The following is a 25127-nucleotide window of genomic DNA, read 5'->3' as shown; positions in this document are numbered from 1 at the left end:
ATTCGTCAACCAACACCTTGGTGGCAAACGCAGTTTTTGCGTGTCACCATTAAGAATTTATTTATCGTTGGTTGGCACTGGATTTTATCCTTGATGAGTCGTTGTACACTGTGAAGTTGTGAGCATTGTTTATGTATCTATGTCTTGGGGTTTGTTTCCTTTATAAAAAATTTATTACCTTGGTGAATATATGCAACATTTTTCTAGGTATTACATGTTTTGTTGGTTCCCTACACTATTGAGGGCCCTTTGTTTGTATTCGGATTCACACACATGCTATATACATGAATATGCCTGGGACTAAATGTTAGTATACGCCGTTTGCTTATCATTTTGTTATTTTGTTATGGAAGTTAATTTCATTACAGAACATGGTGTTTTATGGTTCCTCATTGATGCCTCGTGTTTTTTGGCTAGGGGTGGAGACTTGGCGACCTGCGACTGCCATCATTCATACTGAGTGGCTCAGGGCCCGACCCACATTCAGACACTATACTTTGAAGGGACGGGAGCTAGTCCTTTCGTACACTCTATCCTGTTTTTTTGTCCGAAACGCCGGTGTCTGTAAACGGCTAACGTTAAACACAATACCCCGTTCCTTGTTTCTAATATTTGTATGAGATTGAGTCCGACTTTTTAAATACTAGCAATCTCGGTTTTTAAGTATCAGTTAAGGCCCTGTATCTAACAAGTTTCGATGTAGTACTATCTCTCTTGTCTCGACCTTATAGATATGGGCGACATCAGTTTCCAGTCTTTATTCCTAAATTAATGGTTAGTGGTTTTATTTAGACATATCATATAATATTTTCGAGTGTTACGGTTAACCTAAACAACACAATATTTTAACCAACGATTTGAGTTTTGAGTTTGAGTTCGGTGCGTATCTCTCCATATCTTTTATCTCCATCTCATATGATGCTTATTGTTAAGTCATGACTATTCTACTCACTGTTCCATACAGAACATAAATGTTTGTTCTGATGTTTGCCAAGGGTTGCAACGAGCAGCCACTTACAACTATCTACTCCATCTTTTACATTTTACTCATTTTGTGATGATTCTGGCTTCATTTTTGGTAATGGCGCATGATCAACTATAACTAAGTTTTCTAATTTGGTGTTTGCCTTTTTAATGTCCATAGTGTATGTACTTACATTAACTTAGGGCCGTTAATATAACGTAATTATTTTTTGTGTGGTGAGCATTTCTGTATTTGATGTTTAGTATTCTTACTCACAAACGGTTTTTAGTTATTACCGCCATTTTTCTTGTCTTTGTTTAAACTTATGGTTTACGGATATACATTGACTTAAGAGTGGGTCCAAAGGAGTTATTGTCCAATGTCAATCAATTGCGTCATTTTATGTAACGGATTTTAGTTGAAACCTTACGGTTGGTTTGTAGTTGCCTGATAGTATTAATGTGGATATTTTTGGTTTCATTTGGTGAGAGTGTCTGGGATTGATGCACTGGGGTTTGAGTGGTTGGTTTGTGTTCGGCAAACCGACCCCTGTGATGTTTCGTATAAACACCATCTTTTTTTACTGGTTTGTTTGTGGTGGTATGTCTGTTAATGCTGCTCTGCGATTGGTTTTATACACAATTATAACGTAGGGATCATTACTTGTATATGTGAATTTAATTAATCAGAACCTATAGTGTTGGAGGTCTTGGCTCTTCATTTAGTCAAATCTACTTTGTCATCTTTGGTCATATTCGATAATTTTAAAATAGGGATTGTCAGTTGATTATTTTAACCTCTACATACAAGATTAGTTCAACCTCACTATTTTTTCTTATCTATTACTAATTGATTATCAAGTCGATAATCAACGAGTTGCATTTTGGGTCCTGGTTTATTGATATAGTGTCGGTGTGGTCATTTCATTGTTGGATCCGATTCACCGTTTTGTGTAATTTTGCATTAGCGAATGACACTGGGTAGTATTGATTGTGTTTCTTTAACGGGGGAGTTTGACGGGTGCGTGGGGGAATTAAGTTAGGGGAAGGTCTGGGGGCTGGAATTCTGGGTATGTGAACTGGTATTACGATGTTTAATGGGGGGTTTGTGGGCGAGGGGGACGAGGGTTTTTGTCTGGGGGGTGGTGTGGGATTGTATGGACACATTTTTATGCTGTCGTTTCATTTTTTATTTTTCTATGATTTATTGGAACATTATAATATATTTCTAGAGTTATAGATTTTCTTCATTTAGTATGTAGTTTTGGTAGAAGCAAACAATAAATGTATGAACAAAATAATGATAAACAAATCCTAACTTAAAACAATCGCGTTAACGCTTTTAAAAAAAAAGACTTATGTATGAGGTTTGAGTATACTTACAAGAAGTAATGAAAATGATAAAACACTGTAATATGCCAAATATTATATTAGTGTTTTGTTGATGAAATATCTAGCATTTTCATCCGACACAGAGTAACATTAAATGTTATAATGCTCATTCATTTTCAACAGCATACACGGTAGCAATTTCTTCAGTTTGCTTTAAGGAGCATGTGATTTGGTTCGGCTTATTACATTTAATAAGCATATAATTTGGTATTATTAGGTTTGACGAACACACAAAAAGATCCTGGCTGATAATAGGACGTCAATACAATAAACCAAATCAAATAGGTTGTTTGGTACTACATAAAGACATTTATTTTGATTTATACATTTTTTGTTTACCTCCAAAGACATACAATTGATGTTACATTGTACATGGAATATAAAAATGCACTGGGAGGTGTTGTTATATCTCTTATTGCAGGACGAAATCCGTTAAACATCGTAAGCCGTCTTTTGGATATCGGCTCCGCCTTTGTGTGCCGTTACTCGTACCCAAAAACTGAGTCACCAGGAACAAGCATTGTTATCGCCGAGGCTGAGCTTGTGGAAGCATAGTCAGTTCGTCTGCACTCCTGCTTGTTCCTATGACCTCGCCATTACGAACCAATTCTGTAGCGATGTAATGATTACTATTCGTGGAGATCGTCCATGAAAACTTGTAAACGCCAACTTCAGGACAGATAAACACGCTCGTCTGAGAATTGAAGTGAGAACCGATGTTTGTAAACAGTTTTATTAAATCCACGACGTGGTGGTTACCTGGATCTGTTACGGTGTGTGTGAGAATGGCGTGGAAAGCTATTACACTGTCAGTGCTGGTGTCTAACAAAATAAATTTGAAGTTAGGTGATATGAATTTACATGAATTTTTGGATTTGCATTTGACGAGCAGAGACTCATCTGAAATATATAAGTGTATTAGGAAGACAACTTTAACGACAGGTATCTATATATCATTATATGAACTTAAAATAAAGAAAAATACCTTTTATCAGAAATGGTGGACAATTTCCAAATCTCAACATAGAGAAAACAGGAAACATTCATCGAGGACATATAACAAAAATCAAATACAGTGTTTGGAACTAATATACCATTGACTTACCGACACGTTTACTTATTTTCTTGACACCATCTGTTAATCGGGATTCGCCAATCCCTCCTGATTCTTCTCGACACGGTCTAGTGACATTCTTCCTTGTCAGCAGTAGGCTTTTCCTGTTTAGACTGATCCTGTTCATGTGAAATGAAGTGATTTTGTCTTCGAGACCATTACGATTTTCTCTTCAAGTGAAACAGTTTTCTCTCGAAGAAATATAACTTCCCCTTCGAGAGTAGAAGATTTCTCTGCAAGTCGGATGTTTTCCTTTTGGAGGGCCTCTACATATAATTGTATATATGACAAAACGTAAAATTCACAGATTATGTTATTTACATATAAGCATGGCGATACATTTAGTATAAACCGACTGGTATCAAAACAAAAATGGATATGAAATAATTCCAGTAAAAATGGCGGTTGATGTTACCTATTTGAGCCTCGTGTTTTAGCAGGAGACGTTGGACCTGAAGCAACACTGGATCAGTGGACCCATCTCCAACCATAGAAGGACTGGCTAGACCTAACGACACGTCCAGTATTAGGACACATACCGTAAAAACAAACCACCGTACCATGTTCACAAATCTCGTCTAGAATGAGTCCGATAAAAACAGCAACACGTATATAAAGTATCAGATAAGGCCCTGACCTAAGTTTTATGAAGACAAACACTTTGACTTATAGATAAGGGGTCATAGTTACAGTCTTTACTCCAAATTAATTGTTAGTGTGTTTTAAGACATCTATCTAATATTTCGGTAACGAAACCAAATAACAAATATTAACCAACGATTTGAGTTTGTAGTCTGAGGTATCTTCCTTACATTAAACTCCATCTCCTAAATGTAAGATAAGACAAGCATACTACTCACTGATCACGACAAAAATGTTTGCTGTTAAGTTTGCAAGGATGCACGAGCACTAAAAACAACTCCATATTTCCATTTCCTCATTTGAGAAGATTCTGGTTATTAGGTACTGAACACAAACGTACAATTTGGTTTGCTTTATTAGGTCTAAAGAGTATACAAACAATACTCTGGCCGATAATAGAACGTAAAAAAATTTTATAGCGCTACAGATATATGTAAATATTCATACACACGGAAAAAAGAAATACCGTCATTTAACTAGAAAAATAAACCAATGGTTAACTAATATCCTTAGCTAGTTACCCCTTATTTCAGACAATGTCAATCAAATGCTTCTATTATGTAACGGTCTTCGATGACACCATACGATGGATTGTAGTTGCATCTCGTAAATGTATCTATATATGGTTTCAATGGTGAGAGTTCTAGGATAGATGCAGTTTATGTCTAATATGTACGTGATAATAAAACCTCATCTCATACTGGTTTGGTTTGGTTCATACTGAAATCTGCTAGCAATGGTAAATACACAAATATAACGTAGACATACATGTATATTTGAAGTAATTAAACAGAACCTAAAGTGTAGGCGTTCTTGGCTCATCATTTAGCACATTACTTTGACACTTTGGTCAAATCCGAAATATCTACATAGGGATTGACAGATGATAATTTAAACTCTACATACAAGCTTAGTACAACCTCACAATATTATCATGACTTATCACTAATTAACGTTTCTATAAAGACTTTCCACATGGGTCCAGTTTAAGGAACATTTTTTTTTTAATTTAGGGAATTCCTTAACTTAAAATTCTCCATAGGAATGCATTACAAATTTTAAGGTAGGCTTCTTAACTTAGGGTTTTTTCCTTAATTTTGTAATGCTTTTCTATGGGGAAATTTAAGTTAAGGAATGTTCATGAAACTGGGCTCAGATCCATGAACCTCATATCGATTATAAATGATGTTCATGTTGATGCTCTTTCATACATAAAGTGGGGAGCAAGCTAAACTTGCAATTGGTAGTGAAGTGCACTGGAGTGCACAAGTAAAGTTAACTCCTGTTCACTAGCTAGTGCACTAGAGTTAACATCGTAGTGCTCTAGAGTTAACATCGTAGTGCACTAGAGTTAACATCGTAGTGCACTAGAGTTAACATCGTAGTGCACTAGAGTTCACATTGTAGTGCACTAGAGTTAACAACGTAGTGCACTAGAGTTAACATTGTAGTGCACTAGAGTTAACATCGTAGTGCACTAGAGTTCACATTGTAGTGTACTATAGTTAACAACGTAGTGCACTAGAGTTAACAACGTAGTGCACTAGAGTTAACATCGTAGTGCACTAGAGTTCACATTGTAGTGCACTAGAGTTAACAACGTAGTGAACTAGAGTTAACATTGTAGTGCACTAGAGTTCACACCGTAGTGCACAAGATAAATGAGCCTGATACTCCTACTTATTGCATAAATTGTACATGTACAATCTGTTCATGTATATATTTCATTGAATGGTTTTAAATATATTTCAATTATTTCAGATGAATTACCAAATGTACTCTGTATTTAAAAATTAGCATCACTAAGTTAGTATGTAAATAATTAATTTATTAAATAAAATGGTTACTTTTATTGGTGTACATATATGGGTTTCATCTGAGTAAGTTAGCCTAATATGAGTTTTAATATTAAAGTAAAGAATATACCGTAAGCTGCAATATGGCTTGACCACATACATCTTTTCTTTGGATATTTTTTTTTCAGAAAATAAATGAATTAATTTATCTATTTATTAGAATCAAATATTTTATACTTGTTATAATACATTTACAAATAGCTACATTTATTTCTCAGATAAAATATTATGTATTCTAGATATAAATAGCTATATTTGTTTTAATTTATTTCATGTATTTAATTATTGGTTTTATTTGATTTTATTACTTATTTATTTGAATCATATATCTTTGTTTTTGCCAATCTAGAAATTAACAGCTAAATATAATTGTATTTCACATTTAGAATGTCAGATTTTGTACATTTAGCAGTTTTGGCTATTACACTTTTATTATACCCTCATAAGTCGACGCTTGGTGAATTTTACCTGTACTGGCCAGGCTCCAAGCCTAGGGCAATAACCAAGCTAGGGGTCACCTGTCTTGTCATGCATGACTGCCCCTCACTTAATCCTGTAATTACCGATGAAGCCAGTTCTTATATTTATACTTACACAAAATGTTCATTTTTTTAGCTAAGGTCCTTTTTGTTCACTATGTTATGATGAAATAGAAAATATTGAGCACGCATTTTGGAACTGTACAAAATATAAAAGTTTTACAACATTTTGGAAACTTGTATTGATGCTCTGCTAATTCCTTATAGATTTAATGAAGAAACATTGCTTTTCGGATTTCCTAATAGAGTAACAAAACGTGAAATTGATAATGAAATAGTTCTTGTGATTAAATGGTATAAATATATAAGTTCAGATATCGAAACACACCATATCCATCACAGCTTTCATCAATCATATTAAATACATGTATACTGAAAGTAAAATTTGACAGGAAATGGGTAAAATGGCAAAGCTCACTAGAATTACCATGATTAACCCAAAAGAATTGTCACCATACCTTTCTCTATTACTGCTCATTTAAGGACGGCTTCCCCTGTATAACGTCTTTTTAACGGCTAGTGTCATTTAAGGACGGCCCCCCCTGTATAACGTCCTATTAACGGCTAGTGTCATTTAAGGACGGCCTCCCCTGTATAACGTCCTATTAACGCCAAGTGTCATTTAAAGTCTCCCCTTCCTATTTAAAGACAGCCTCCCCTGTATAACGTCCTATTAACGGCTAGTGTCATTTAAGGACAGCCTCCCCTGTATAACGTCCTATTAATGGCTAGTGTCATTTAAGGACGGCCTCCCCTGTATAACGTCATATTAATGGCTAGTATCATTTAAGGACGGCCTCCCCTGTATAACGTCATATTTAATGGCTTTAGTGTCATTTAAGGCTGTGTCATTAAGCCCTCCCCTGTATAACGTCCTATTAATGGCTAGTGTCATTTAAGGACGGCCTCCCCTGTATAAACGTCCATCCCCTGATTAATTAACGCTAGTGTCATTTAAGGACGGCCTCCCCTGTATAACGTCCTATTAACGGCTAGTGTCATTTAAGGACGGCCTCCCCTGTGTAAGTGTCTTTAAGGACGGGACTCCCCTGTATAACGTCCTATTAAACGGCAAGTGTCATTTAAGGGACGGCCTCCCCTGTATAACGTCCTATTAACGGCTAGTGTCATTTAAGGACGGCCTCCCCTGTATAACGTCCTATTAACGGGCTGGGTCTAGTGTCATTTAAGGACGGCCTCCCCTGTATAACGTCCTATTAATGGCTAGTGTCATTTAAGGACGGCCTCCCCTGTATAACGTCCTATTAACCGCTAGTGTCATTTAAGGACGGCCTCCCCTGTATAACGTCCTATTAACGGCTAGTGTCATTTAAGGACGGCCTCCCCTGTATAACGTCCTATTAATGGCTAGTGTCATTTAAGGACGGCCTCCCCTGTATAACGTCATATTAATGGCTAGTGTCATTTAAAGACGGCCTCCCCTGTATAACGTCCTATTAACGGCTAGTGTCATTTAAGGACGGCCTCCCTGTATAACGTCATATTAACCTATTAACGGCTAGTGTCATTTAAGGACGGCCTCCCCTGTATAAACGTCCTATTAACGGCTAGTGTCATTTAAGGACGGCCTCCCCTGTATAACGTCCTATTAACGGCTAGTGTCCATTTAAGGACGGCCTCCCCTGTATAATGTCCTATTAACGGCTAGTGTCATTTAAGGACGGCCTCCCCTGTATAAACGTCCTACTTAGACGGCTAGTGTAATTGTAAGGACGGCCTCCCTGTATAACGTCCTATTAAAGGCTAGTGTCATTTAAGGACGGCCTCCCCTGTATAACGTCCTATTAACGGCTAGTGTCATTTAAGGACGGCCTCCCCTGTATAACGTCCTATTAACGGCTAGTGTCATTTAAGGACGGCCTCCCCTGTATAACGTCCTATTAACGGCTAGTGTCATTTAAGGACGGCCTCCCCTGTATAACGTCCTATTAACGGCTAGTGTCATTTAAGGACGGCCTCCCCTGTATAACGTCCTATTAACGGCTAGTGTCATTTAAGGACGGCCTCCCCTGTATAACGTCCTATTAACCGCTAGTGTCATTTAAGGACGGCCTCCCCTGTATAACGTCCTATTAACGGCTAATGTCATTTAAGGACGGCCTCCCTTCAGAACGTCCTATTAACGCCTAGTGTCATTTAAGGACGGCCTCCCCTGTATAATGTCCTATTAACGGCTAGTGTCATTTAAGGACGGCCTACCCTGTATATAACGTCCTATTAACCGACTAGTGTCATTTAAGGACGGCCTCCCCTGTTTCAACGTCCTCTTAACAAGGTTAGTGTCATTTAAAGACGGCTCTCCATGTGTAACGTCCTATTAACGCCAAGAGTAATTTAAGGACGGCCTCCCCTGTTATATACGTCCTATTAACGGCAAGTGTCATTTTAAGGACGGCCTCCCCTGTAAAAGTAAGCTATTAACGGCAAGTGTCATTAAGCTAGCGGCCTCCCCTGTGTCATATTAACGGCTAGCTCATTTAAAGGACGGCCTCCCCTGTATAATGTCCTATTAACGGCTAATGGTCATTTAAGGACCGACCTGTAACGTCCTATTAACGGCTTGGGTCATTTAAGGACGGCCTCCCCTGTATAACGTCCTATTAACCGCTACATGTTCCATTTAAGGACGGCCAACTCCCTTTACTCAATCATGTTAACGGCTTGTCATTTAAAGACGGCCTCCCCTGTATAACGGAAACGGCTACATTTAAGGAGACTTGTATAACGTCATATTCTAGTGTCATTTAAGGACGGCCCCCCCTCCCCTGTATAAATATTAACCGAGTGTCATTTAAGGACGAATAATGTCCTATTAACGGCGGATGTCAATTTAAAAACGGCCTCCATTCAGAACGTCCTAAAACGCCTAGTTGGTCATTTAAAACGGCCTCCCCTGTAAATGTTCCTATTAAAATGTGGATAATTTTGGAGGTACGAAAAAGCTCTATCGTGTTAATCCCATGTATAATCATATTAAAAGGCTAGTATATTCCCCTGGAATAAACCATTAACGGTAGTGTTTTAAGGACGATTTCATTTAATGTGTTGACTGTCTATATGTTGGGAGACTTCGGTATATTCTTGTGTCTCTTTGTAACTGATTTTACTTTTCCCCTATTTATATCACCGAAACATCAAATCATGACACCGAACACCACTCCTCACCTTTTATACTTAAGTGTAGTTTATCATGCGCATCTGAAAGTTCACTTCTTCACTTTGTCCTACGCTCGACTGCTTCTCCAATTATTCCTAGTTGGATTAGCTTAACAAAACTGAGATTTTCTCTTGAACCGCGAAGTTTAGATATACACACACTATAAAGCTCAATAGGCAAGCAGTTGGGGAACGCCGTGTTATTCACCAATATCTTATATTGTTTCTTTCTCTTCGATTGAAACAATAGTTCCGTTATCTGATGGCATTTCACATGTGGTTGCGTTCACTTTCCGATACTCGAACAACCGCCCTCAAACAAATACACGTCTCACTTCAGTTGACATACCACCGAATCTTGCCCCGTCTGATCACATTACATGCGTATCCTCTACTACCATCCGACCTATCCAAGGTCCTTGTTAGATGGCGCATTCACCGCTAATTCTCGTATCCCCCCTGACCTATTATCATCGAGTATATCACCTACTCCATTCGCAACTCCCACAAGGTTTTCTCCCTAGATCCGGCTCCATTCAGCGAAATTGTTCTTGCTCTGCTCTCTCTACTTACATGCCAGAACGATACCAACAATTATGTTCTTAGGATCGGCCAATGCAATGGCGCCTACCGAAGCCCTAATGCCTTGGCGTTTCCATTGTTCTAAGTATCTACACAGTAGTCGCACACGACATGTTTATAACATTGATAGCATACATTCAAGGGTTATTATCCTTTTGGTTACTTTGTTTGGATTATCATATTGTATTTCCGTGTTCTTACAACTGGTCAAGAGTTAGTTATGGCGCGGGCCTCCCATGTAGTGTGTCGTCTTTGCAATTGCGTGTTGTTGCTATTGGTGCATAGTTTTGTAATGTATTACGGTGCTTTCCGTGTGTTGTGTCTTCTTGTGAATCGGTGGAACTCTTGACGTTTTATAGTGCCTATATCACTGCATACACGCTGCCTGACAGGACAACAATAGGGAACACGCACAAACTCACGGCATACTGACAACGTGGCGAACCAGTTCGTACCCGACTTTCACTTTATTAACTGCTGAATAATTAAATAGACGTTTCATGTGTAGGCCAAACCTCTCAGGTTTGAAGCGATCATCGAGATCAGAGATAACAAACCCAAATTGTGAGAGTAATGTCCACGAGGAACACTACGGCGATAAAGATATTCATTTAGGAAGAGAAGAAAAATGAAAGATTAGCTCCTTCATTTAAGTATGTCCTTTACGATTCGTATGCACTACCTTGTTGGGTTTTTTGGCTAAAATTCCAGTAGTTACGTCTTCAATTCTTATTATACTATCATACTTTTCCCTGAAACACCGAGTAGATTGGATTAATCTCTTAATTTTCTTAACACATATTAATTAAATACTAACTAACAAAAAGGTATGGGGACTTATTGAGATCGTAGTTAGAGATATAGGATCTCTAACATGTGCGGTTAATTTCTTTCGAGTTTTTTTAGGTATCGAGGCCATTAAAATTTTTTTTTTGAGGCGTAGCGCCTCTTTGGGATCGTCGTGGTTGCAAATTTTACTAAAACGAATAGACACGAGCCTGGAGTTTACTCTATATTATACTTAGTAAAAAGGTAGGTTTATAACTTCGCTACACGTGATAAGGTTCTCTGTAGTTTCTATAGATATTTCACTACGCTAGCAGACAAAGATGTTCTTAAATATGTCGGTGTAGTAAAAAACACAGCAAATTTGCCAGTATACAGTGTCTATGTATACCGGTGTTGAACCCCATAGTATCATTTAGCAGACAATTTTCGTGTTCTCTGGATACTGTTATCAGGGTAAATTGTAATCAGGTTGGCTTGGTTTCCACCATTTATTCTATGTTTATCAGAACGCACTTCGGGTTGTCAATCATGGCGTAATATTGCAATGAAAATATACTATAAGCTGAAAGTGTAAATTTAAAAAATGAAGCCTGAAAAGAGACACCCATATTGAAATCGGTCGCATTTTAAATTTGCAAATGATTCACAGTTTCCGATCTTAAGCTACAATGCCTCACTCAGGCCCTTCAGGCCACTTTGATTTAATTTTTTAAGCCTTGGCGAAATTTTGTTTGCAAACTGTGTTATATCCCGCGAAGCAGATTGTCACAATTAGCATACCCGATGAAATTAAATGAAAATAGTGGCGATCAAGCTGTATAATTAATTTTCCAGACTACTTTGACTAAAAAAAATACAATATCTTGCCAAATCAATACGCAAAAGTCGCACGATTCTATTGTGGCGTCATGATAAAGTCGCATTTTTGCGTTTCGGTTACAGATGGGAAAGTGTTTTTTTTTTTCTTTATTTGTTAATAGGAAAACAAAATAAATCTAATTTTTACAGCATATTTCCGGACGGATATATATGTCTTTTTATCGTACATTTGTTTTCTGTGATTTGATGAAAGTATCTTTTTTTCAATATATTGACTACTCTACATTATGGTGTAGATCAAACAACCTTTTGGCCTTCGTACAAAACAACAATTACCTTGCCTTATGATGTTTATTCACCCCACACGGACACTTGAATTTGCCAAAGAGGTTACCTATGTTGAGTTCAGACGAAATCCGTTACAACATGGTTTAAACGGGTCTGCTCTAGGGGTAGATATCGCATCTCCACCACTGTTGCTCCGCTGTCACTCGTACCCAAACTGAGTCACCCAGGAACCAGCCATGTTACTCGGCTGACGCTCTCCACGTCCTGAGCTCTGTCGTGTTAATAATCCATCATCTCCAGCTGAAGCTTTGTTCCTACGACCACGCCGTTACGAAACCATAATTACTGTAGCGATGTTCTGATGGATAAAAACTTTGATTCGTCCACGAGAATTTGTAAACGCCAACTTCTTGGACAGATAAACACGTTTAGTTTTGAGGAACTTGAAGTGAGAAACGTGATATTTGTAACCATTTTGTCAAACTCAACGCCACGTGATGGTGTTGCTGGTATCGTGTTATGGTGGTGTGTGAGAATGGCATGAAAAGCTATTATACTGTCAGTTGGTGGGGGCTCATCTGCAAAAATAGGAAACAACAAAGTCTAATGTTGGATGGATTTACATGAATCAATTGGAATTCATTTCATGAGAAAAGACCTCAGAAAGGACCAGGGATTGCCCATGAAATGATTTTACATAGTATAAAGGATTTTATTTAAGTTACATAATACTTTACATTCTCTAGATTTACAGCTCATGTTGGATCATTTGCATTGTAATGACGGCCCACGTGTGTATGTGGTGTGTGTTACTGTGTATGGAAGAGTGCGCGGTGCATGTTGTGGGAAAATGTGGTATATTCGTGGTCAGTCTTTTAGTATGAAGGGAAGCCAAAATTTTAACATCAAGAAAGAGAGCAAATCGTGTGTAAATTTTCATCAATATCCTCAGACAATCAGATACAGAGTAAAAATAGACAATGATTAACGAAATAAATCCGAATTACAAACTAAACTGTCACTGGAAGTTTTGAGGGACGGGATGTTCTCACGAAGAAGCGAATTTCGGTCAAGTTCTGTCATATTAACAAACTTGGTTGAGCCATTTACGCTGAATATTACTACAGGTCCAATTTCAGGTGTCTATGTCTTTCAAGAACAAAAAGTAGTGGGGAGTTTAGAATAAATTAAGGTTTGTTGGCAGACAGTGTCACTTTCGAATATAGGTCAAGGTCAATCATATTAACCTAACTTAATAAACATTTATGCCAGAATTGATATTGGCCTGGATATTAGGTCTCTAGGCCTTCCAGAAAACCTATCACAAAGAAGAAGCTTTCTAAGATATTAGGGGTTTTGGGGACAGATGTAACCTTGAATGAAGGTCAAGGTCATTCATATCCAAGCTGACAATGCAAGTTAAAAAGTATGTAATTGAGATAAAAAAAAAGTACACACTTGTATTTCAAGAATCGTTTCATGAGACATCCCCCCTGTCGAGAATCAGCCATTTTTGTTTACTCTCTATCAGTATTCCAGACGCGCTCACCGACCACTATAAAGCGCGGCTGAATCGACACAAATACAACTTAGCAGTTGTCCACTGTGCATCACCATACTACAGTAAACGAAGCCTTACCTGTAAATCTGTTGGGTTTGTTGTTTGCAAGAAAAAACATGTCAACCCCATCTAAGCTGTCATTTATGATGTTTCTACTCAATAATAAATTCCCATACAAGGTAAAATAAGAAATTCAAACCAATAATCTCGTCCACATATCTCTACGTATATAATCTGCCATACTATTCTGTGACCGGTGCGTGACCACTGCCTCCCGAACGAGCGTTTGCTTCCTATATATGAACTCCACCAAGAAGACACACACCCTGTGCAAAACCTGTTTATGCACGTGCAAAACATTCATGATGTCAATGTAAATTGAAGTGCATATTTTGTATTAGCTCTTAGAATTAAGGACATATTTTGGCCATGATGTAGCTGACGTTAGACTACATTCATGGTCGAAAAGCGACTAAATTAATCTTCAATGAAAACCTTTTCAGATGAGTGACTTAGCGCTCATCATACAGGGAAGTGGGACGACTGTTCGCCCGTATTTGTCATTATAATGTGACCGTGTAGTGTGTTGCTTGGTGTCTTCGCGGCATGCTTCATTGATATAGCACTATAAAAAGGGGCAATGATTTCCACTATACAAGAAGACACAACATGAATACTACCGCAGTCTCCCTAAACAAAACACCTCGCACACATACACGCTACAACACCGCAAACATGTGGCCGTCCGTACAAGACCATCAGCGTTAAAAGGACGCTAATCAATCAAACAAAAAAATGTAACTAAGCAGTGCAAAATGGGCTACTACTTCCAATGGATACGACACGGTCATAACAGGCGTGGATGACCTCATAAACAATTTTCAAAAAATATATCTCATATAATGATTTTCAGGCCTATACATTAGATGCCAAGTTTTTTTAACTTGCCATTGATCAACTTAGTTACAGAAACTTTAGTAAGCCATTTATGGCATTCCTAAATCGCCTAATCATGGATGATCCCTAACTCTTCGAGAACTTCACAAGTAGTGAATTTTTTAGTTGAAGTTTTAGGATTTTTGGCTCATGTGACTTTGAATGAAGGTCGTGACTGTTCTATGGTGCGATGCTCGATAATGTTACAGGTCATAGTAGGTTATGGTATCTAGGTCTTTTTAAAACTTAGAAGAAGTAGGTCTCTACAATGATTTTCTCGGTTTTTTTGGCCCCATGTGACCTTGAATACTAAGACGACAATGATCAGTCATAATATTTATTAACTTGTTGGTCATTTAGTCAGCATCTACATGCCTTATATAAGTTTTCTTTCCTTCTAGAACCTGAGAAAGAAGAGTTATTTAAAAATTCAAAAAATGCACTTTTTGAGACCTTATTTCCAACCGTAAGTTGAAGCGTTTTAAAATGAAGTGTTTACTTAACTGTTAATTTCATTTTTAATTCTAAATAACATATTTAAAAATGAAAGAAATTCGTCAAAATCTTAACGAGATATTGACAATTTAAAACCGGAAGTGATGTCATAGAAGTCATATTGGATTCTTTACCTACTTTATTTTGTTCGTGTGACACTTTCAGACCCTGCCCAACAATATACTATAAATATTATAAAAATTTCTATTACTAGTCAACTGACGGTAACGAAAACAATCAGTTGTGAAAAACCGTGAATATACTATCGACTTACCGACACGTTTGCTTATTTTCCTGACACCATCTGAAATCGAAACCATAATAAATGCAACGAAACTGAAAACAAATTATCATTACTGCAACAGGAAACAGTCATAATAATCTGTATTTTACGTCATCATATGATCCGCAACGATAATTTAGTTTTTGTGCATGACACATTACATTTCATAGGCCAATATCAGTAAATAAACAAACACTACCTGTCTAATATTTAAGCTTTCAAAGAAAATCACTTATTGTCCATGAAGCAGATAGTACAATATCAAAGAGTTTTTGTAGATAATATGTTTATGCATAGTTAGTACATATATGTCTATCAGGAGTACGCAGTTGAGATAATATCAGTAACCGATTCGTACCTTTGGGTTGTCTTGTTATTCGGGATTCATCAATGCTTCCCGATTCTTCTGGATACGGTCTAGTGATTACCTCCATGTCAACGGTAGGCTGATCCTGTTCTAGTGAAGTGATTTTGCCTTCGAGAGTCACAATTTTCTCTTCAAGTGAAACAGTTTTCTCTCGAAGACATTGAACCTCCTCTTCGAGAGTAGACGATTTCTCTGAAAGTCGGATGTTTTCCTTTTGCAGGGCCTCTGTATATTGTAAAATAAATAACAGTTATAATTTTTTATAAGCATGAACGTCACATGTCGTATGTGGAATCGAAAATGAAATTAATTAAATTCTCAAAAACACTTATATGTAGTAGAAATTGCCGTGTACCTTCAGAAAAAGGTTGTTTGATGTCAGTAGAATAGTCAAAAGTCACTACAACATTCGATAAATATATATGAAATACTTTAAGTGAAATTGGCAGTTGATGTTACCTATTTGAGCCTCGTGTTTTAGCAGGAGACGTTGGACCTGAAGCAACATTTGATCAGTGGACCAATCTCCAACCATAGAAGGACTGGTTAGCCCTAACGACATATCCAGTATTAGGACACACACTGTAAAAGCAAACCACCGCTCCATGTTCACCAATATCGTATTGAGTGATTCCGAATGTAACAGCAATACATATATAGTTTTTGTGCATGACACATTACATTTCATAGGCCAATATCAGTAAATAAACAAACACTACCTGTCTAATATTTAAGCTTTCAAAGGGAAATCACTTATTGTCCATGAAGCAGATAGTACAATACCAAAGAGTTTTTTTAGATAATATGTTTATGCATAGTTAGTACATATATGTCTATCAGGAGTACGCAGTTGAGATAATATCAAGTAACCGATTCGTACCTTTGGGTTGTCTTGTTATTCGGGATTCATCAATGCTTCCCGATTCTTCTGGATACGGTCTAGTGATTACCTCCATGTCAACGGTAGGCTGATCCTGTTCTAGTGAAGTGATTTTGCCTTCGAGAGTCACAATTTTCTCTTCAAGTGAAACAGTTTTCTCTAGAAGACATTGAACCTCCTCTTCGAGAGTAGACGATTTCTCTGAAAGTCGGATGTTTTCCTTTTGAAGTGCCTCTATATATTGCAAAAAAAATAACAGTTATAATTTTTTATAAGCAGGAACGTCACATGTCGTATGTGGAATCGAAAATGAAATTAATCAAATTCTCAAAAACACTTATTTGTAGTAGAAATTGCCGTGTTACTTCAGAAAAGGTTGTTTTGAAGTCAGTAGAATAGTCAAAAGTCACTACAACATTCGATAAATATATATGAAATACTTTAAGTGAAAATGACAGTTGATGTTACCTATTTGAGCCTCGTGTTTTTAGCAGGAGACGTTGGACCTGAAGCAACATTTGATCAGTGGACCCAATTCTATTCATAGAAGGACTGGTTAGACCTAACGACATATCCAGTATTAGGACACACACTGTAAAAACAAAGCACCGCGCCATGTTCACCACATCGTCTTGAGTGATTCCGAATGAAACAGAAATACATATGTAAGGTATTAGATAAGGCCTTACCTTAAGTTAGTTTTTTTTCTGATTTATAGATAAGGGGACAATATAACGGCCTTTCGTGACACATTGTTTGTTAAAAAAGTTCTATTTAAGAACAGCCTTCCATGGGTGCGTTGTGTTGCGTGTATGAAGTGCATGGTGGGTTTTTTGGAGACTTCGGTAGATTCACGTTGTGTCCTTTTGTAGCAGAGGAATTTTGTTTTCCTTTTTACAGTGTTATTTCACTTTTTAAAACAATCAAAATTGTGAATTGTATGCTCCCGACCCACATGGAGCTGTGGGAGGGCCAAAACGGGGCAAAATCGCTGAAATTCAAAAAATGTTTTTCTTCATTAGCATAAATGATATTTTCATAGATTGAAAGGTCTTAAGGCCCTCTATACAAAATTTTAATTTCATGGCCTTGGTCTCCCTGGGGAGGGGGTCAAATGTATATATATTTTATATAGGAAAAACACATTCATGAGCATTATTTGCTCAATTTTTATAAGAAATGAGCCAGACTTGGTTTGAATTATTAGCATGAGATAACAGTCTACATTCACAGATTTGACGGAACAAATCATCTGTTTGTATTAAAATGTCTTATTTTCCTCTTCAACATCTTTGTGAATGTCATGGCCCTGGGGTCTCAAAGGAAAACATTACTAGCAATATTTGACTTATTCTCATAGGATAACATATGTAATTGAATGAAATATTCTTCAAAGATTGAAAGATCAGATTGATGAAATTACTGACTCACGATTTCAAGGTCCTGATGAGCCAATAAATAGTGGTTATAAATTTCCATTTCATAATGTATCCGAATTCAGGTGACCAAACAGGCCCATGGACTACTTGTTTAGAATCCCGGTATAAATAAATCTAAAAAGGATGTTTAATGTCTTGAGAAAATTTGAAAAAGACAATTTGCTACGGATAATTTCCATTTGAAAATCTCAAAACTTCTTTGATATAGTTCGAAATGAGACTTCAACGAGACTAAAACCTCAAGAGTTGTGGATACTTATTGTGTGATTGGTGTGAATGTTTATATGTTCTGTTCCCTGGCCAAATTACACCATAGTAGAGCAACCAACTAAATAATTTTACATAGACCACAGTGTTAAACTTTGTTAAAGTTTTGTACTGTATATTATCAAAACAAAGGAATATTAGTTAGCTATTGTGTTCTATAATTAAAGTCTAGGTTCTCATATAACACTAGATAGAAAAAAAAGTTTGGGTCCTTCTGCTCAAACTCCAACTAGGGTAGCTTTTATTGAAATCAGGCGCATTTTACACTAAAAAATCCTGATGTTCTAATGTTTTTACCTATTCATTATCAAAATTGATATTTTGAACCTAAATCTCAATATGAATTTCCAAATTCATATCATGGCTATCTAGGAATAATTACCTGTCAGAAAACATTTTTACTTTTGAAATTCATAATTAAGCCAGCCAATCAGCGGCCAGGGTTAAATTTCTATCCTGGGCTCAATCTTGTATACACAGGGGCCATTTCGACGGTCTTTTTTATTTAGTTGGTTGTTCCCTATAAAAGTGGTAGGTTCTGCTCCAGCTTAGCGCTAAGCATGAGACAGTGGGGCGACTGGTTTGTCCGTTGTCAGTAAAATGTGACCGGGTGAGATGTTCTTGTTTGTAAATCAAGGGAATTCATACAAATAATTTAGGTAACTCTTCATTTCAACATGTTACATCCCCAAGATATGCCATATGCCAATCACGCAATCTACACACATCATATAATAAAGGGTTAATCCAGTCGTATTCTGATTGGTGAGCTTCAAGCATCCGACGGAATATAAAGAATCCTAGTTCACTACACAACACACCACCGTACACACCGTAGAAATGCCCCATGTGTGTGGTATGTACGTGCTTATATTTATTGTTACCTTATTGAGTCATACTGTAAAGCACGTGACCCATATGATGGTATAATGAAGAGTCAATCTTGTCATTCGTCTTCTGAGCTCCAAGCATGAGAAACGACTACAATGATAGACTTTAGAATATCCTGACTTGAGACAACACAAAGAATCTTTATGTTCGTGTTTAATCTTTGAAATTTTTAAAGGTTAGAAACTTTGTGACCTGTTGATCAACGCGATCACGATACCATTCACATCAAGAACACATATGTGTACATTGCTACAATTCATTTCATGTTGTTTAGAAGTGTTGCATTTTTAATACGACAAAGCGATCTAAGATGGATAAACATTAACGAAAGCTTAAGATATTGCTGTTGACGCAATAATCGAACTTCGCTGTTCCACAATAAATATGAACCATGATTGTAGATAAAAGTTTAAAGTCTACTGTCTGGGTTATCATTCTTGCATTACTCTTAGGGTAAAGATTGCATGGATAAACAAGTCTATTGGAGTATGATAGCGTATCACTCACTAATCAGAATAAAATAAACCTTTACCTGGTCCATAACTTGCACTAAGCTCTTCGTGTTTTGTTCATTAAAGCACATTCTTTATTTTACATTGATTGCGAAACAATAAATTTGCTGTAGAAATCACTTTTGATGTCCGCGAAGTCTGCGAGGGGTCTTAGAATAGGAAAGGAAACTGGAGTGACCGAATAACGCCCACGTGATTGGGTAGATGGCATTTCCACGTACGGGCTGGTGATTGAACCACGGCTCGCTAGCTGAAAGGCGAGTGAGCGCAACCCTACCATCTGTCTTTTTAGAGCTCTTTATCACCGAAACATCCCGTCATGATACCGAACAGCAATCTCCACCTGTTCATTTCCCCGATATTATACTGTCAGTTTTGGTTATACGTCATATCCTGCAGGTAGGGTGTTAAAATTATACCTGCTGTCCTTAATGCATGATCGTACAAGGCAACTAAAAGGTTTATGTTTTTCTCTTCTACTGATATACCTACCAACATGTGTTCGTTGGCGCCGCGGTGGCCGAGTGGCTAAGATGTCTTGACATATTACAACAAGCCCTCCACCTTTGGGTCGCGAGTTCGCATCTCATGTGGGACAGTTGCCGGGTACTGACCGCTGGTCGGTGGTTTGTCTCTGGGTATTCCAGCTTTTCCTCCACCAACACACCTTGCACGTTCTTAAATGACCCTGGCTGTTAATAGGACGTTAAATCAATAATTCCAACCAAACCAAAACCGCGTTCGTTTGTTAGAAATTGAGCCTCGTGGACGGCTAAGGTCATTTAGCGCTGAATTATTATCAATAAAGTCATAATATGGTTTCCAAAGATAACGCAAACATTTCTGGTGGTAAAAATATTCAGTTAAGAAAAAATGCAATAAAACAAATGACGTTATGACAAAGTCAAACATTGGTGTTCAACTAAATGACTTCAGATTTTTGTCATGTCTGCACCCCCTTATGCATGTAGGTAGTCAACAAATGATACGGTGTGTTTGTTTATTCATAAGAATCAGTTTCAATATTTTATTGGATAAATTGGAGATTTACGCATATTTGTCTATGATAATTTGAATGCAGGTCAATGCAGGCAGTGTGCAGCGCGTGTGAAGTGCGAGGTGGGTGTTTTGGGAGATTGCGGTATGTTCGTGTTAATTCATGCTTATTTAGGATTAATGACAAGCGTTCTGTAAGAATAGTTGACATGGTAACGTTAAACAATGTCAGGTAAATTATTTCTACAAATTAGGTACTCTCTCATTTCTTTCGTTTATAGTGATTAACGTCCTGATAACAGCAAGGGTCATTTGAGGACGGCCTACCGTGTGTGCAATGTGTTACAGTGTGTGGATTTTGTTTATGTTTTGGAACGAGACATTCGTGTTATGTTTACTTGTAATTATGGCCCTCGTGCCGTGTTTATAGTACCATTTCACCGAGGGATCAAACAAGCACACCAACCCATGCAGAAATTACCACTTTTATAGACACTGGTGATGGTGGCATAGAATCTAATTGCTTTCTAACATGGACGAGAGCCCAACTGAAGACCAAACGTGAAAAAGGTATCAGTGGAGACATTAGGAAGAAGCCAGAATGCGCCATGAACAGTTGTTGGTTGTTGGGTTGATTATGCTATTAACAGCTAAAATCCTGTTTTAAAAAATATTGAAAGAACTTGGCGAACCTTTATTCCAGCATATTTCAGACGAATATCAGGTCTTACTATTTGGTACTGTGGTTTGTGAAAGTCAATATTTTTTATCAATTTTTGAATGTACGTATAGGCGGGGCCCTTTATTTGAAGACATATTACCTTTTGACCTACTTTAAAAATAATTATCTATGATGATTATTCATTTATTTAGTTAAGGACAAATACAGGGCAATAAAATTCGTCCTAAATAAATTTGCGGACGAAAACCATGATAATTCTTTTAGCATATTACTTAGTTCAGACGATGTCCGTTAAACATGGTAAAGATGGGGTAGATATCGGCTCCACTACTGTGTGAAGATGTAACCCGAACCCAAACTGAGTCACCAGGAACCAGCATAGTTATTGCTGACGTCGAGCCGGTGGTAAAAGAGGTATAGGCTCCACTCATGCCTGTACCTATTGCCTCGCCGTTCCGAACCATTTCTGTAATCATCCAATGTGGATTATCATCTTATCATTCTTCGGAATAAACTTGTTTGCACTTCATTTCAGCATCCTACATACCCAATATCACGTATCTACGGCTTGGAATCGAGAGTAGAAATATTACTTTCATATATCTATAACGAAGCTCATCTTATTTCGACGTTTGACCCATGTGAATGTGGTACATGAGTGTGGTATGTGCGAACGTGTATTTCGCATTATTAATCATATTTGTTTTTCTAGCTTACCGTTTTTGTTACCTAACGCTGTCATATTAGCATGCACGCAACCCAAAGGATCATATCATATCAGAAATGGTCAATCGAGCTTTCCTCTTCTGATTGGAGGGCTCCAATCTTGAGAAACGAATATAATGAAGCTCAACTGAGTTCGCCCCGCTAGAAATGGTACATAAGTTTTGTATGTGACTTTACGGAGTCATATTGTCGGGCACGTGACTCACATGATGCTACAATGAAGGGCCAATCTAGTCGTTCCTTTTCTGAGCTCAAAGGATGAGAAAAGAAACTACAATGACATAGTTTGTAATACGTTTACATAGACAGTGTATAATCGACAACGGAACAGATAGGTTACCTAGTATTTAACATGACCTTGTTAAATCTTGGGTTTGATTTTTTTTTTTTTGAATGGGTAAAAAATTGATTTATATGTTGATCAACATGATTACAATACCATTGGCATCAAGAACACAAAAATGTTTCCTTTATAAATGTGTACATTGCTATATTTTGGTTCAAGTTGTTTTAAATGTTGTATTTTTAATACGACAAAGCGATTTCAGATGGATGAACACAAACGAATACTTAAGAATCTTGAGGTTGATACGATAATCGAAATTCGCTGTTCGGCAATAAATATGAACAATTGTAAAAATAAGTTTGTCGTCTTTTTTAACTATCTTGTACTATTCCTGTTGCACAGGTAAAATTGGATAGGTAAATAGGCCTATTACAGACCGACAGCGTATTTCTTACTAATCAGGATAAAATAAACCTTCATCTGGCCCATAACTTGTTCTAAGCTCTTCATGTTTCATTGGTAAAGATTGAATAAAAAAAAACCAAATATATAAGACAACAAGCATTAACGATACTCGTAACTCTAATTGGTGTTAACCTGTATAAATGAATGTCTAATTAACACAAAAAATAATATGAAATACTTTGAATTGCTTTTGGTGTATGCGCAATCACTACTTTATTTCATATAATGAATGGTGTCGTGGACATTTTACAATATGCAATTAATTATTATTTATATTGTTATCTTGCAGTAAAACAAATAGCTCATTTTCGCAATAGTGGCAATGATGACAATTAATTAACATATGTAGCCGAAGAAAAATACTAATTCTTTAAAATGTATCATAACATGAACACCCTTTGTAATGGCCATTTTAAGAATGCAACATACGTGATTTCAGCCAAATTTAAACACTATTTGTCACTGAGTATAAGCATACAATTTTATTGGGTTTATTAGCTTTAACGAGCGTACAAACAAGTTTTTGACACTATTTAATAGCATACCAAAACACTGTACAACGCCTTTGAGCTAGATGTTTATTGGTAACATTTCTTTTTGATTACCACCAAAGACATACAATTTGATGTTACACTGAGAGGTGTTGTTATTTCTCTTAGTGCAGACGAAATCCGTTAAACATTGTACGGGTCGGGTAGATATCTGATCCACTATTGTGTCCTGTTACTCGTACCCAAACTGAGTCACCAGGAACCAGCATTGTTATTGCTGAGGCCGAGCCTGATGTATCCCATGTTGTGTCTCCACTGACGCTTGCTCCGATGACATCGCCGTTACGAACCAATGCTGTATCTATGTACTGATTACCATTCGTGTAAATCATCCAAGAAAATTTGTAAACACCAACCTCTGGACAAATGAATTCTCCGGTTTGAGATTTGTAGTGGGAACCGATATTTGTAACCGTTTTGTCAAACTGAACAATATGGTCGGTACCTGGATCTGTTATGGTGTGTGTGAGAATGGCGTGGAAAGCAATTAAACTGTCAGTGGTAGGGTCTGCAAAATAACACAAAGTCTGATGTTAGGTGATATGAATTTACATGAACATTTGGAACATCAGTTGTTAACTAAGAAAGGATCATATTGAATAATACTTTCCAAAGGTTATTAGGTTTTATAATAGCTATCCATATATCATTATTTGAAATTTAACAAAATAAAGAATATCTTATCAGAAATGGTTGACAATTTCTAAATCGCAACATAGAGAAAACAGGAAACAGAAATAGAGTTCACATAAAAAAAAACAATTGCAGTGTTTGAACTATTATACCATTGACTTACCGACACGTTTGCTTATTTTCTTGTCACCACCTAAATACAAAAATAAAAGCAATAATTTGAAAACAAATTGTCATGAACACAGAAAGAAATCAATAGCCATTACAATGAAAGTTCGAAGCATCATATAAATATAAGAATAAATGATTCACGTTTCTGTTTTTCACGTCGTCAGAAGATACTAAAAGAAGTATTCATTAAAGGTTATAACGAAAGATTCAATTTTACAGTGACATTTCACGTTATTTGTCTGCATTCTGCATCGTCATATGAATATGATAATATGATAATATCAGTTGAGATAATATTAGTAACAGATTCGTACCTTTAGGTTGTCTCGTTATTCGGGATTCATCAATCCCTGATTCTTCTGGACACGGTCTAGTGATTTCCTCCTTGTCAAGAGTAGGCTTTTCCTGTTTCAGTTGATCATGTTCCAGTGAAATGATTTTGTCTTCGAGAATTACAATTTTCTCTTCAAGTGAAACAGTTTTCTCTCGAAGAAATATAACTTCCCCTTCGAGAGTAGAAGATTTCTCTGCAAGTCGGATGTTTTCCTTTTGGAGGGCCTCTACATATAATTGTATATATGACAAAACGTAAAATTCACAGATTATGTTATTTACATATAAGCATGGCAATACATTTAGTATAAACCGACTGGTATCAAAACAAAAATGGATATGAAATAATTCCAGTAAAAATGGCGGTTGATGTTACCTATTTGAGCCTCGTGTTTTAGTAGGATACGTTGGACCTGAAGCAACACTGGATCAGTGGACCCATCTCCAACCATAGAAGGACTGGCTAGACCTAACGACACATCCAGTATTAGG

The 25127-nt window shown here is 37.0% G+C and overlaps 2 protein-coding genes across 2 annotated transcripts; both read right to left on the bottom strand.

The window, feature by feature from the left end:
• Positions 1 to 12503: 12503 nt before the first annotated feature.
• Positions 12504 to 16410, bottom strand: LOC138312353 (uncharacterized). The gene is made up of 4 exons (XM_069253261.1): positions 16263 to 16410; positions 15795 to 16028; positions 15428 to 15457; positions 12504 to 12739 (listed from the first exon to the last, which is right to left on the bottom strand). Exons 1-4 carry the CDS (start codon positions 16408 to 16410, stop codon positions 12504 to 12506), a joined length of 648 nt encoding a protein of 215 aa, XP_069109362.1.
• Positions 16411 to 23602: 7192 nt separating this feature from the next.
• LOC138312358 (heavy metal-binding protein HIP-like) lies at positions 23603 to 25087 on the bottom strand. The gene is made up of 4 exons (XM_069253265.1): positions 25012 to 25087; positions 24617 to 24862; positions 24295 to 24324; positions 23603 to 24006 (listed from the first exon to the last, which is right to left on the bottom strand). Exons 1-4 carry the CDS (start codon positions 25085 to 25087, stop codon positions 23603 to 23605), a joined length of 756 nt encoding a protein of 251 aa, XP_069109366.1.
• Positions 25088 to 25127: the final 40 nt, after the last annotated feature.

The sequence above is a fragment of the Argopecten irradians genome, unplaced genomic scaffold (assembly GCF_041381155.1).
Source record: "Argopecten irradians isolate NY unplaced genomic scaffold, Ai_NY scaffold_0289, whole genome shotgun sequence".
In the NCBI taxonomy this organism is placed as follows: Eukaryota; Metazoa; Mollusca; class Bivalvia; order Pectinida; family Pectinidae; genus Argopecten; species Argopecten irradians.
The sequence above is the reverse complement of the archived record's forward strand: the minus strand, read 5'-3'. Positions and strand labels throughout refer to the sequence as shown.

Bases quoted from the DNA above. Each gene is read 5' to 3' on its own strand.
- LOC138312353 (XM_069253261.1), bottom strand. From the start codon at position 16,410: ATGGAGCGGTGGTTTGCTTTTACAGTGTGTGTCCTAATACTGGATATG. The intron at 16,029-16,262 runs GTAACATCAACT...TACAATATACAG, and splicing joins AAAACACGAGGCTCAAATAG to AGGCCCTGCAAAAGGAAAAC. The intron at 12,740-15,427 runs GTAAGTCGATAG...CTATTTTTGCAG, and splicing joins GAAAATAAGCAAACGTGTCG to ATGAGCCCCCACCAACTGAC.
- LOC138312358 (XM_069253265.1), bottom strand. From the start codon at position 25,087: ATGGTTGGAGATGGGTCCACTGATCCAGTGTTGCTTCAGGTCCAACGT. The intron at 24,863-25,011 runs GTAACATCAACC...AATTATATGTAG, and splicing joins AAAACACGAGGCTCAAATAG to AGGCCCTCCAAAAGGAAAAC. The intron at 24,007-24,294 runs GTAAGTCAATGG...GTTATTTTGCAG, and splicing joins GAAAATAAGCAAACGTGTCG to ACCCTACCACTGACAGTTTA.